We start from the raw sequence: 14,171 nt of genomic DNA on the forward strand, positions 1-14,171 counted from the left end.
CACACTATGATGACAGCTGTTGGACCTTCTGTTCCTTCAAAGGTCTGAACTGTCTGAACAATTTACTGTTGGTGAACACTGTGACTTTTTGTGTCAAAGCTGAACTGTGTGCAACAGCAGCTCGTGAATTCACTTCACCTGTCTATGTGAAATGATTCTGGTGATTTACAGAAATGAGCTGAGTACTCACAGTAATGCTGCTGACATTTGAACTTATTGCTGTGGCTTCTAACTGCTCACACTATTTTTTGTGTCAAGGTGGTTTCTTATTACTTCATCAGGAAGTACTTACTGCACTGCAGTTAGTTGGAAGAGAATGAAACACATATTTAGGCATTGCTTGTATCTTCTCTGAACAGAAGACATAAATAATTGTCACTTATGACCAGACTCATCAGATTTGAACGACCATTATTCATAACATACGAACCTAACTTGAATTTAAATATGTTATTACCCATACGTATAATGCCTACCTCCTCCTGTGTCGTCCTGTCCCACTGCGGTCAGACCCAGGTCTCCCTGCCAGCAGTTCTGGGCCAGGCTACCGCCACTGTCTCGCATTATCCACGGACAACCCACGACCTGCGCCAGCTCGTCACCTGCAAACAACATACACATTTACAGTGCGGTTCTAAACATACAATCAGCTCACAAACTGGTTTGAGAAACTCAATTATGTTGTAGGTTTGGAGATTAGTCTGAGGTGTCAAACAGAGCAAGCCACTCTACCCTCTATATAAATGCAGCTTGTTAGTTATCTTGCGGTGAGAGGGAACATTGCTTTGAACAAAGTTGCTCCACAGTGATCCACTCTCACTCAACACCGCTCATATTTCCTATTTATAAAATTCAATTGAGCCATATTTCTAATCCACAATGTATATCACTGCATTTCTGCACCATGAGATACCACATATCACTTTGTAAAACATTATTCAAGCTGCATTTATATACAGCATAGCTGAAGACCTGTCACTAGTAATGTTTTAGCCCCATCTATGATCTCAGCGTTCCAGATGTTACTCTGTGTTTCGGTCTCACAGTGCTGCCAATGTAAACTTTGGGGGAAATGTGACTCCTAATATTGTACCCGTTATTAAACAGTGGATCTTCAGACGTATTTTGGACTGTGAAAGATATCTCCTGTCAGCCTGGAAGGACAACACATGCATCCAGGTCAAAACCAACATTTGAATCCAAAATGTCCACAGACTGTGCTCGCCACAGGTTGGGACAGCGGGTTAACATATGTCACACAGTTCGGTATTGAAGCACTGCAGGTCAATATCTGATCACACTCTAGACAGAATAACAACAACGTCCCTCTGAAGTTGTCAAGTCCTGCTGGACATCAGGCAGCAAGGTGCTAATCTTTCAGCACTCACTGGTATAAAAACACACCACTTGCTTTCCAGTGACTGGCACAACTAGCGGGAACCTGCAGCACTTTTCCCATGAAATAGACAGGAGGCAGTCAATGTTAATGACCTCTGACCTTCCAACAGAACACTAATGTGTTATTTCACAAAACTAAGAAGCTATTTTAATGGTAGCTTTTAAAAATGGTCTGGTTGTACTAGCTAATGAGACAGAGTGCAACAACACCGGACTCTTTTTACCATGTGCACCTGGTCAGAGTGCGGACATGTACCTTAGCTTGCTAGCTAGACTGAGTGGGTTTACTGTACCACTGCCCAGCTGGGAGAATAACTGGGCAGCTGGGAGAATTAGCATTTATAACAGTAAATACTTGCATCCTGTGCAGGAAAGAATCAGTTAGAGCTGCTCTATGGTGAGAACAGTTGTTTCCGATGCAGGAAATAGTCCACACCAGAGCTAGCTTGAGCGCGACGAGCGCTAGCAACATCACCGCCAGTTTCACAATTTAATCCTAAATACAACTCACACCGATTGCAAACCTTCCGCTGTCAGTAACTATGGAAAGACAAAGCCACTGCACCACCATTGAGAACAATCTGTAATAACCAGACCTTGTCAGTAATCTGTTGTCTATCAATGCTAACATATTAGCTAGTTAGCCATGTTGTCGTCAGCTAGCTAAGCGTTAGTTAGGCAGATACCATGTTAGCAACAACAAAATGAAACGCCCGGCTTATGCATACCTTAAATAGCCAGGTGTTGCATGTGTGTGCTTACCGTTAACCTGCAGATTTATAAGAGTATGTGTCCAGCTGCTTCTGACTGACAGTAGGGTGTGTTTGATATTGTATGGCTATCGAACCAAAACAAATGCTAATTGGTGTTAAACCTCATTCAATGAAGTCAGGTGTGGAGCAGCCAGATGTCACCTCCTTGCGAACTTTGATTTCTTTTAGGTCTTCCGGTTCAAAGAAAAACGCAAATACCTCTAAGGAACGGTGGATTACAGTCTACGGTGTACGTGAAACCGACAGGAGGATTTTATTTCAGTTTTAACAGGTCTGTACGGAGACGAGTTGAGCCCTGAGCCGGACCGCTGCAGATTTTTCGCTCTTATGGCAACTACAAGTCCGTCGCGTAGCAATGGCGTCACACAGAGTATGTTTTTTAGGGATAGCCGTTAATTTTAGACCCTCACCTTCAGTCTCCTGGGAAACGCTTTCGCTACGTAACGAATTTTGAACAAAAATCAAATAGGCTAATGTAATTCACCTTCAGTGGCTGGGGTTAATTAAAGTGAAACATGAACTGGTTTCTTGAAGAGAAGACATCAGTAATTATTCGTCTGATTTAGTCTTTATTGTATCTGTAACTGAGTCAGATTTTGTTGTTGTTCCCTCATTTCTGTAAAGTATAATACGGTTAATCATGCATTTCTTTTGTATTCCATGAACATATTAGGACTTGGTGGTGCGTTCATGAAAGCTCTGTTGTAAAAATTCTTCTTTTGGGGTTTTTAGCAGTACAGACGCTACTAGCCGTGTCACTGCCCCCTGCAGGAAAATATTAACCATTTCAATCACATTTCATATGAGTCAAAGTAAAGATACTTCTGCTCAAATATTACTGCAATACAAGTGAAAGTACTGGAGTACTTGCCTTTAAAAATACTTAAATATTCAAAAGTCATAGTTGTGTTGTTCCACATTTACAGAACCTAATGACTCTGAAACAACCTGCTGAATGACTTAACTACTTGTATAACTTGTAGAATAAAAAGCTTGTAGGATATGCTTCAAATCTTGTAGAAATTGCCATAAAAATACAATTGAATGAACAAAAGGAATTATTGTTGTTTTCGTGTTTCTTCTTTTTTAGGCAGTAATGAAATTTGGTCATGGTAAACACAGCAAACATTTCAAACCATAGGAATCTTTCTTTATTTCTAAACCTTCAAACACAGACTTCAGATCAGACTTCAGTGGTGAAGAATCTTCTGCCTCATCTCTCTCTCTCTCTCAAGGAACAATTCTCCACCGTTACCACCAACTTTCCCACCATTTTAGCATTAGCATATTGTTCCTTATCTTTGCAACAAAACTTCTATAGCCATGGCTCCAAACCATTCTGCTGCCAGGGGAAATGAAGAAGGCTGCAGACCTAAGCAGTAGTTTCATGGAGAACTTTTAAGACCACCTATTTGCATCAGGACTGAAACATAAACCAGCAAAAGTTACAGTCTGCAACTCTGAGGAGGGTAATGGGTTAGTGACTGCCATCACATAGACAAGCATAACCTGGAGTTTACACACCACAAGGATATTGAGTGCATTCCTTTGGCAACTATAAACAAGAGGACAGTGTAAGCACTGATGCCTTTGTGAGCAGACCAAAGGATTGAACATGCAGTGACTTCAGACTGTGGTGTACTAATAGATGAACTGATAAGGGACAGAATGGTTCCTGTCATTTCTAATGAGCTAAAAGGATTTGACACTCTGCCACTGAGATCTGTGGAGCAGCAGAGATGTCACATACATGGATTAAAGCCATGACACAGGACAGACCAAGGGAAAACGTCAACACCATAATCTCACCCTAACAGGCAATGAAATCACCAACAAGGACCCAGAGGTGCTGCCTCATGCTGCTACTGCAGTGATATGCACAGGCGCAAGTGTGAAACTCAAGTGTGTATGAGGAAAAGCAAGGGCATATGACAACTGAAAGTAGCAGACAAACAAAGATAAGATGATAAGATGATAAGATGATGAGATGTATCTTTATTGATCCCCCATAGAGGAAATTCAAATTTGACAGCAGCACAAGGGGAAAATTTAATGAGAAATAGAATCTAAAACAAATAAGATAAATTAGAAATACTATATACATTAACAATATAAAATGCAATGTATGCTAATTCTTTACTCAGGTGAGACTTTATGCTTCGTTTGCATGTTCATGACCGAGTGTGAGGTTAGAGAGAAAAGAGGGAAAAGCAGAGGGCCAACAACAGAGCCCTGGTGTTCTCCATATTTAACATCAGAAAATGTAGATTTAGTATTATTCGAGGAAACACACTGTGTTTGTTGAGATAGGCTGAATATGATTTTAACCATGAGAGAGTCAGGCCTGAGATGCTAAAATTGGTTTTCCAATTGGTCAAGTAGAATACAATGATCTATGGTGTTAAAAACTGAAGTGAGATGAGTGAGTGAGTGAGTGAGAAGCAGAAGATAATGAACCAAGTTCTGTTGCAGTAGGACGACAGGCCCTGAAGGCAGACTGAAAAGGTTTAAAAATTACTGTTGGATATGTGGGCTAAAAGCTGCCGCTGATGATAATTAGCCAAGGCTAACCATACAGAGTGGTTTTGTTTTACTGTGAGACATCAGGAAATTTAAAAAGGAGTGGGATTTGACCACATCATGTGTTTGCCAAGACCCCAACAGTCTAATGGAAAAGCAGTGAAGTTTCGCAGAAAGGCAGGTGAGGATGCATGGATACCCACAGATGGTGTGCAAAGTTCCCAGCACAAAGACTAATGGCTGAGGACTGAAAACTATTTTACCAGTATGATAAACTACTAGAACCTGAGGTAATCACAGGTGTCTCAGAGAAGAGAGTCTCATTCAGACATGAAACAAAATTCATTCATTATTTGGGAACTGCTATTCAAAACAGTTTGCTTTTGTAGGTCACTGAATTTGAATAACTGAGGGTAACTGTAAAAAAAAAAGAGAGAATCTGGAACTAGAAACAACTAGAAAACAATGGATTTAGCAATTCTTTGCTAGTTAATAGCTCCCCCCTCTGGAGTTAAAACGTTATGGTGAGACCTGAGATAGAATGTCAACCCTGATCCTTGGCCTTTTACTCCAATACACCTCGTTGTTGTTCCTAAAGTATCAAACACAAACAAGTTCTATGTTTTACAAAGACACAATCCTACTTGTTTTTTTCCTTAGGGCTTCAGAAGTTCACATTCATCCAGCCTTTGATGTTTCACATTTGGAAGTTTGTTTCTAAGAGTTTCTGTCAAGATATTTTCAGTTGCACACATTTTATTTTTATTTTATCTTTTTTCAATGGATTATGAGTTGACAGTGGTTCTTAAAAAAATAAACAACTGTGGTTTTTAATGCTGCTGGCAGGGAAGCATTTTAGTAACTACATTTTAGTCACAAACAGAAATGTTCTGAATCACCACACCTAAATCTCTCAGTTCATTAAACAACAAAAAAGTAATAAGTCCTTGGAATATTATAGAACTTTTTACCTGAAACCTTTGACTGAATATGTTTATATTTTTGTACATTCATGTTTATATTTAATGCATTCATGCATTATTATTAATTATTTATCTATTTCTATTTTTTATTTCTAATGTTATATGTTATTATTATTCCTTGTCATTTTACATGAATGTTCGTTTTATGTCTTCTCAGGTGAAGTACTTGGTGCAATTAGTTTCTTTTTTTCGTAAAGCACTCTGTGCTATATTTCTTGTATGAAAGGTGCTAAAAAATAAATATTATCATAATTATTATTATTATTAGTGGATGTATGTATCCCTATATTTTTGTATGTATGTCTATTGCTTTCTTTTTATGTTTTTCATTTGTATTTGTGTCATTTAAAGTTGATTTGTATGTGCTGCTGTTGTTTAACTGAATTATCCTTTTAAAAATTGTAAAGTTTTACCAACAAGAGTTTCAGAATATAAGCTCAAACATTTTAAATGGATTTAAAGTATGGCAATGTTATTTATTGTTTAACCTTTATAGCTACAGTAGAGATTATTATTTCGTGTAAAAATAGTTTGACGTGCTTCATTTGTTGTGTAGGGGCTAAATAGCGAGTCACGTTTTTAATTCAGTTGAGGTGTGGAGACGGTGCTCTTGTTCTGAAAGATACAAACCGGAAATGTAGTTGCCTCTAGCGGAAGTAAAGCTCATGTAAGTCTCTGACCCACAGCTATAAATCTATGCGTACACAGGTCATCCCGACAACTGAGGAAGAAGAGGGACAACGACAGTAGCAGGGAAAGTTAACGTCGAGGTAAAGGGTAAGATATAACTTAACATGTACTCAGTGTTAACTGTTTACGAAGATGCTAGTTCTTCTTCACCTGTAGCAGCCACATAAACAACTTGTGTATCAGTGAACAGAGAAGAATTAAGTGAACTCTAGTAAAAATTAACATCTTATTTTCACCTGTTAGTCACTAAACAACAGGGTGTGTGTGACAGGTGGTGACGGTGGGACCAGACAAGGTTTAACGGCAGTCTCTTCATGTGGTACAGACTGCTGTGTAGTTTTATTTGTGAGGTGAACCGATAGATTCAGCCTTGAACTCTGCTCTGAGCTGATAGCAGCTGGACTACAAAGGTTACTTTGAATGAAAAGTAATTTGTACTTTAGTTTGAATAGCCAAATGTTCAGTGTTTCAATATCTCTTTTATTACCCTTTAACCCTCACACACAGGAGGGTGGTACAAGTGGGAGGTAACGGCCTGGACGTTGTCAACATCTGGGCACATACACATCTGCACTAGGTGTCTAAACTGCTGGCGTTCTTACATAAGATTAAGACGGACTATGTCCCAGCGTAGTCTTATGCTGGAACATTACATGGCCCCAGACATCCTGTGTAATAATAACAATAATAATAATAATAATAATGAAAATAATAAAATTAAACAATTCACTCATTGACCAAACGCAGTCCAGACATATACTAGGTTTTGACTTGTTTGATTAGGTCAAAAAACAGAGCCCACTCTATGTTTATTCAGTCCTCACAGTTTCATCAGAGTCGTGCCTCCTGTGATGAAACCATCTTTGAGTGTAAACAGTACAGACAGTATAGTGTTTTTTATAGTTTGGTCAACTCACAGAATTAATGTTAGTTACTGCTGTGTAAATTAGTCAGTAACAGTTGTAATTCAAACCTATGGTTGCTTACTGAAACCTCCACCTCCTACAGCTTGTTAAGGCACTGTTAGTTATGTGAAACTGTGGCATGATACAAGAAAGATTAATTGTTCAGGTCTATCATCATTGTTAATGGAAACATATTTACTCCACACGTTAATCAAATCCTGCCTCCTAATCCTAATTTTGTCCCTTATTACTTCTCAGAGACCAAAGTGCCTTAGGACCCTGCATGGAAACTTCTTCAGTCTGAACACAAGATGGACCATGAAGTGGCTGACCTCCCCTCCGGCCCCCTGGATATCTACAGGAAGAAAGCCTCTTTCAACTGGAAGGACATGCTTCTCTTCCTAGATGGAGAGGAAATCTTGGCATTCAAGGTAACATCAGAGTCTCTCTGGCTTTAAAGCAGCTCATTAGAACTCCTCTCGGGTTAAAAATAAAATACACTGGAGCACGGTAGTGGTGTGTATGGTGGATTACAAATCATTAATTGAACCAAAGAAACAAGTGGTTAAAATACTTTTTGAGAGAATAAACCAGGACGAACAGGGGAGAAGGTTCTTGGTAAGAGAGGAGACTAAGAACCTGATGGTCGCTCTGAGCTCCAGAGATCCTGCGTGGAGATGGAGAAACCTCCAGAAGAACAACCATCACTGCAGCTCTCCACTGATCTGGGTTTTATGTCAGAGTCCAGACGAAGCCTCTCCTCAGGGTCAGTTTGTATAAAAGCAGCTAAAGCACTCTGAGACTGAGAGAAACCAGACTCTCTGGTCTGATGAGACCAGGACTGAACCGTTTGGTCTCAGTTCTAAGAGTCATGTCACTGCTCATCACCTGAACAACGCCATCCCAACAGTGCAGCATGGTGGAGGCAGCATCAGGCAATGGGGGGAGGGCAGGGAGACTGGTTGGGCTGAGGGAAAGCTGAACAGAGTAAAGTACAGAGAGATCTTTAATGAAAACCTGGTCCAGAGCTCAGGACCTGAGGCTGGGCTGAAGGTTCACACAGCCAAGACAACACAGGAGAGGCTTAGAAAGGACTCTGTGAATGTCCCCGAGTAGACAAGCCAGAGTCCTGAGCCTGAACCCAATCCAAAGAGAGAGAAAATTAATTTTTAGTGCATTACACAGTGAGACAACATTTATGTATAGACTATAGTGTTTTGTTATGATGATGACATTGTTAACTATAAATTAAATCTGCTTGTTCTTCATGATGACTCCTCACTGGACTTCTAGTCTATGAAGAAATCTATATTTATGGATTTGGCTTCAGTGGATCAGACAAGGATTTCCATCAGTTCTGGATCGTGTCACAGACATAAAACAGCTGCTCTGTTATTAACACATTCATGTGGCTCTGCTGTGGTGAAACTACAATCTTGTGTCGTTTTTAAGTGTTGCTGCAGTCCTTTCCTTTCCAAAAGGAAGGAGATGAGATAGGAAACACTGAAGCTCCCGTCCTCATCATGTAGTGAAGTGGAGCAGCTCTGATCATGACTGCTGCTCAGATACTTCCTAAGCAAAAAAAGACTTTTCAGCCGCAGTCTCAGACTTCATTTTTACCTTGGACACAGCAGTTGAGAAACCAGTCTGACCCCAGCTGCTCTACAATTCCAGGACAACTGGTCGACACTTCAGCTGCTCTCAGCTCCTGTGTACAGATGGACAGTTTAATTGCCTTCAGGGCTTAAACTTGAAACTGAAATTTGAAATGCTTTAAGTGACTGATTTCAGCTTCTTTTACCTTTTCGGCACCATTCCTGGGTTCCTGTGTTATCTAAACGTTCCTCTCTCTTCTTCTCTGCTGCAGCACCATGTGTCCAGGACTCTGGAGAACGATCCTCTGTTTGCCCGTCGGCCCGGTGAAGACGTCCCCATGGAGAAGATGAGGGAGCTGACCTTCCTCAGGTACAGTTCAGTTCTTCTGTCGTACATCATCTCCGTATCTTTACACTGTACATGAAGGAACAAACATAAAGCTTCAGGGGAAAACCCACAGGGTGAAGCAGCTCTTCCGCTACGACTTCATTACAAAAGAGGAGGCGATGGCGAACCCCTGGAAGACCGTGGTCCTCAGTGACTGTCTGGGCATGTACGACTGGGCAATGTCCGCCAAGTTCTTCCTCAACAAAGGGGTGAGGGTGCGGGAGTGGTGGGAAGTGCAAAATGAAACACTGGACATTCGCTGCTAGCGAGGCTGTAGACCTGTTTCTCATCGTCTCAGTCCGGTTCTGTTCTTCTCTTTTAGATGTTTGGAGCAACTGTTGCCAACTCAGGATCAGGGAGACACAGCAGATACGTAGAGAACACTGAAGACATGACGGTAAGAGATCAACACAGCTTCACAAATAACACCACCTGACAGGTGTGTGGTGCTTTATTCATGGTTTAACTGGACAAATTCAGAGTGGGAGTCTTTGAGGACATCTCACAGTCCTGGCCATGAGCTTTTCCTCAGATTTAAGCAGCCTTCACACTGAATCATACAGTCTTCTTTGCATCCTTGTGTTCAGTATATTCATACTCCAAATTTAGTATTTAATATTAGGAATTACCATTGTTGTACAGGTTTATAGTTTTGCCTTTGAGATCTTATGCCTTCTGTATCTGTCTGTCTGTATCTGTCTGTGTCTGTCTGTATCTGTCTGTGTCTGTCTGTATCTCTCTGTATCTGTCTGTGTCTGTATCTGTCTGTATCTGTCTGTATCTGCCTGTGTCTGTCTGTATCTGTCTGTATCTGTCTGTGTCTCTCTGTGTCTGTCTGTATCTGTCTGTGTCTCTCTGTGTCTGTCTGTATCTGTCTGTATCTGTCTGTATCTGTCTGTGTCTGTCTGTGTCTGTCTGTGTCTGTATCTGTCTGTATCTGTCTGTATCTGTCTGTGTCTGTCTGTGTCTGTGTCTGTCTGTGTCTGTGTCTGTCTGTGTCTGTCTGTGTCTGTGTCTGTCTGCCTGTATCTTTCTGTATCTGTCTGTGTCTGTCTGTGTCTGTCTGTGTCTGTCTGTGTCTGTCTGTATCTGTCTGTGTCTGTCTGTCTGTATCTGTCTGTGTCTATCTGTGTCTGTAGACGTTTGGCTGCTTCGCACTGACTGAACTGAGTCATGGCAGCAACACCAGAGCCATGAGGACCACAGCCACGTACGACCCCTCCACCCAGGTCAGCACACACAGACAACACAACACGCACTTCACACACACACCACACACACGCTTTTATACAGTGATCCACTGGGAGGGGGCCTGACCTCCAGGGTGGGAACCATCAGTTAGTGACACAGCAAAATATATTTGTCTAGTTAAATGAATTTCTACAAATCAAAGAATATAAAACTCCTTCTCTGACAGTGTTTTGGTCCTCAGACCTTCAGCTGGCAGAGTCTGCTGGTTTACCCTGTATAACCTCACAGTGAATGATGGGTAATCGGGACTCCTGACCCCCCTGCTCTGCTCTGACAGTAAGCTTCCTGTCTGCAGGAGTTTGTGATCCACTCTCCAGACTTCGAGGCTGCCAAGTTCTGGGTGGGGAATCTCGGTAAGACGGCCACGCACGCTGTGGTGTTCGCTCAGCTCTACACACCCGACCGAGTCTGCCACGGCTTGCACTCCTTCATTGTCCCGGTGAGACGCTGACCTTTGACCCCTGACCGAGTTACAGCCGGTTACATCATCAGATGCTGTTAACTGATGTGATGTTACAAAATCCTATTACCCAAGTTTTCTTGTTATGAAACTTTGACTACGTGTGTCATATCCAGTGAAGCTCTAACCACTGTGCTGCAGGTGAGAGACCCTAAGACCCTGCTGGCTCTGCCAGGTGTGCTGGTGGGAGACATAGGGAAGAAGCTGGGCCAGAATGGACTGGATAATGGGTAAGATGAAACCAGAACATCTGCAACAGTGGTGCAGAGACAGAGGTGTGAGTGTAGTGTGGCGGGACAGTGTGGTGGGACAGTGTGTCGGTCAAGAGGTTTGATATCCAGTGTTTATTCCCCAGCTGACACTGCGACCACAGTGTGGTGCTGTCGACTTTAACACAGTTTAAACACTCGTCTTCTGTTGGTAGAAAAAAGAGTTTGTAGAAAAACATGGTTATACAGTTGAGAGCAAAAGTTTGCATCCCCCTTAAACCCTGGGTGAAATAATATATCTATGTAGTACAGTTCACCTTCAAAGTGACCTTCCATAGTCATTTGAATATTATTCCCTCTAAAGAACTTAATGGTACGGCCTAGCACAGCTGAGTCCACGTCCAAATTTATCTTAAATACCAAGCTCAAAAGTTAACACCTCCTTTGATAAATCCTTTAGGTCATTAACTTTAGTATTTAAAATCATGTGTCTGGACTTTAAAGAGCATTGTCAGCATTAATGCTGGATGAGTGGCAGGTGTGTTCAATCAGACCTGCATTTTATATTTGCAAGTGGGTAGAACCAACAACAGCAGTGGGAGCAGAGAGACAGGTGTCAGAAGACCTCCACATGAAACTGGTAAACTTTCATAAAGCTGGAGAGGGATGTAAAAATATTTCATACTAGCACCAACTGCGAAGACCATAATCCAGAAATGGAAGAAACATGGACACACTACATTGTTGTATTTATAAACGTATTATTGTATTAGTTTCAGTCCCTGTCCGATAAGATTCTGTCAGATTCTACCAGGTATTGACTCTGAGGATGAGACGATCATTTAAAGAAAAGTAAAAAGTTCCTTCTTGTCGTCTTTTAAGGTTAGTTCAGTCTAAGGATTTCTGTGTGGAAGCAGCTGTGTGCTAATGTGGAGACGAACACACCACCACTTCACTGTAAGCACAGTTTAAAGTCCTGCTGTTGTGTGACTCACGCCTCCAGTGTGTAACCAAGTATTCTCTTTGTCTTCTCACCTTCAGGTTTGCTTTGTTCCACAATGTGAGGATCCCCCGGGAGAATCTGCTGAATAAGACGGGAGATGTCACTGCTGACGGACGCTACCTGACTCCATTCAAGGTCGGTACCATTCCCACTGGTAGTAAAAGTGAGAACTCCAGAGACATTTCAGGTCAGGCTCCGGTGGTTTCTTAGTGTGGAGCTTTATCTCTCCCCTCTGGCAGTGAGAGGAAACACTGCTGAATACAGAGACATTTCCACAGTTCCAAGACAGTTATACATTACTAGCAGTAAGACGACGTCCATGTCTCTCAGTCTCTTCTCTTCCTTCAGCCTCTGCAATGAGGAAAAAACCACACCAGTGTTAATCTGTGTTTGTCCTCATCGTCCATCTCTTTCTTCTTCAGACTCTAATCCTTCCTCTGAACTCTGACTTCCTTTTTTTTTTTTCTGGAGCTTCAGAAAATTATCTTCCTCAGTTTTCCCTCCACAGGCTCCACCACACTCCTGCTGCTGTAGCCTACTGTGCCTCCATGGCTGAGGTCGATAGGTCAAAATAATCTCTTCTCTGACCACTTCTCCTCGACCTTAGTGGAAAATGTCAAGGAAAGATGTGAAGGAGAATTCAGAATAGACTGAGAGACAAAGACAAAGACAATCTGAAATGATGTATCTATTGTTTCTCTCTGTGTCCCTGTGTCTTCTCCTCCAGGACCCCAACAAGCGTTTTGGGGCCTCTCTGGGGGCCCTGTCAGGGGGCAGGGTGTCCATCACCAGGATGGCTCTGGTCAACCTGAAGCTGGCTCTGGTTGTGGCCATCCGCTTCTCAGCCACCAGGAGACAGTTTGGACCCAAAGACACAGAGGAGATCCCTGTTTTGGAGTACCAGCTACAGGTCAGAGTCCTGGCACTAGATCATAGAGACAGTAAGATATAAGACAAACAGTAAACGTCTGAATCTCTGGAGATACAGTCAAATGTCTAATAAGAACTAGTTTTCATTACCTGTACTCTGATGCTCTGAGTTTCTCGCACTTTCTTTTCTTCATGTAACAAACCTTTGATGAGGACAAGGACATGTCAGAGATACACAACCAGTGCAACAATGAAGAAACTCTCACAAAAGGAAACACAAAGCCAAATCCAGAAGCTCAGTCACTAGGTCCAACTTTTACCCCGTTTACACCTGCTATTAAAATGTGTTTTGTCTGGTCAGATTGTGATTGGATAGAGCTTGACCACATGACAGTACAGGTGTAATTGTACCCGATCAGAGAGAGATGCATTGTGACCACACTGAAGACAAGTGTTAATGGAACTGTGTTGTCAATCCACATACAACAACTATGTGGGCAGAAATACAAAATCATGCACAACTGTTAGCTGTTAGCTGTTAGCCATTAGCCAGCTGCATAAATCAGCATCTATCATATTTCGAAAAGCCAAACACAACAACACACCTTCACAGATGGCTCCAATCTTCTTCTATTCATCTTCTTATTTGGAAACAGAGACACGTTTTACCAAGACACATTCTTTTATTATTCTTTAATTATTGTTTTGTTAGAGAAATTACAAATTACATATTGTGCATTCAAAACTGGATAGAACAATTTGGTTCAATTTATAGGGAAAATAAATACAGTTTTTGAACAGTGAACTTCATAGTAATTCACTCCAATAAATTTCTAATGTAACCTAAAAAGTTTTGTCAGTGCACTGCAGGTTACAATGTGAAATTTGTCTACTGGCAACCATACAAGTCAACATTTATTACTGGGAATAAAGTTTCCAATGATAAATGAATTATAAATGTCTAATGTGTTACAAAGACGACCACGCTCCTGAATTTATCAAGACAACAGGTAAACATGGAGGAAGTGTTCAGTTTGAATCGACAGAAAATGAAAGACCCCTCTGATGAATCATAGCAGAGGATTTTTTCAGAGTTTAAAAAGGGGGGGGGGGGGGGGTTAAAAAA

At 41.5% G+C, this 14,171-nt stretch overlaps 2 protein-coding genes across 3 annotated transcripts in view; one reads left to right on the forward strand and one right to left on the reverse strand.

The window, feature by feature from the left end:
• The window catches only part of LOC111223603 (sentrin-specific protease 3-like), an 18,123-nt gene extending 15,636 nt beyond the window's left edge, over positions 1 to 2,487 (reverse strand). The window contains exons 1-2 of the mRNA XM_022747813.1: positions 2,161 to 2,487; positions 477 to 602 (exon numbers count right to left, since the gene is read on the reverse strand). Of these exons, the coding sequence (XP_022603534.1) occupies positions 477 to 564 (88 nt within the window). The 5' untranslated portion in view covers positions 565 to 602; positions 2,161 to 2,487. The remainder of the gene's footprint in view (positions 1 to 476; positions 603 to 2,160) is intronic.
• A 3,879-nt stretch (positions 2,488 to 6,366) lies between these two features.
• The window catches only part of acox3 (acyl-CoA oxidase 3, pristanoyl), a 10,198-nt gene continuing 2,393 nt past the window's right edge, over positions 6,367 to 14,171 (forward strand). Inside the window, exons 1-10 of one of the 2 annotated variants that reach the window (XM_022747884.1) lie at positions 6,367 to 6,444; positions 7,528 to 7,700; positions 9,137 to 9,234; positions 9,326 to 9,461; positions 9,575 to 9,649; positions 10,392 to 10,481; positions 10,799 to 10,942; positions 11,105 to 11,193; positions 12,214 to 12,310; positions 12,903 to 13,085. In XM_022747884.1, coding sequence (XP_022603605.1) covers positions 7,581 to 7,700; positions 9,137 to 9,234; positions 9,326 to 9,461; positions 9,575 to 9,649; positions 10,392 to 10,481; positions 10,799 to 10,942; positions 11,105 to 11,193; positions 12,214 to 12,310; positions 12,903 to 13,085 — 1,032 coding nt within the window. In that variant the 5' untranslated portion in view covers positions 6,367 to 6,444; positions 7,528 to 7,580. Of the gene's footprint in view, positions 6,452 to 7,527; positions 7,701 to 9,136; positions 9,235 to 9,325; positions 9,462 to 9,574; positions 9,650 to 10,391; positions 10,482 to 10,798; positions 10,943 to 11,104; positions 11,194 to 12,213; positions 12,311 to 12,902; positions 13,086 to 14,171 lie in introns of both variants that reach the window. The other variant, XM_022747883.1, reaches the window with a different exon arrangement.

The sequence above is a fragment of the Seriola dumerili genome, unplaced genomic scaffold, assembly GCF_002260705.1.
Source record: "Seriola dumerili isolate Sdu_G_001 unplaced genomic scaffold, Sdu_1.0 BDQW01000111.1, whole genome shotgun sequence".
NCBI classification, from domain to species: Eukaryota; Metazoa; Chordata; class Actinopteri; order Carangiformes; family Carangidae; genus Seriola; species Seriola dumerili.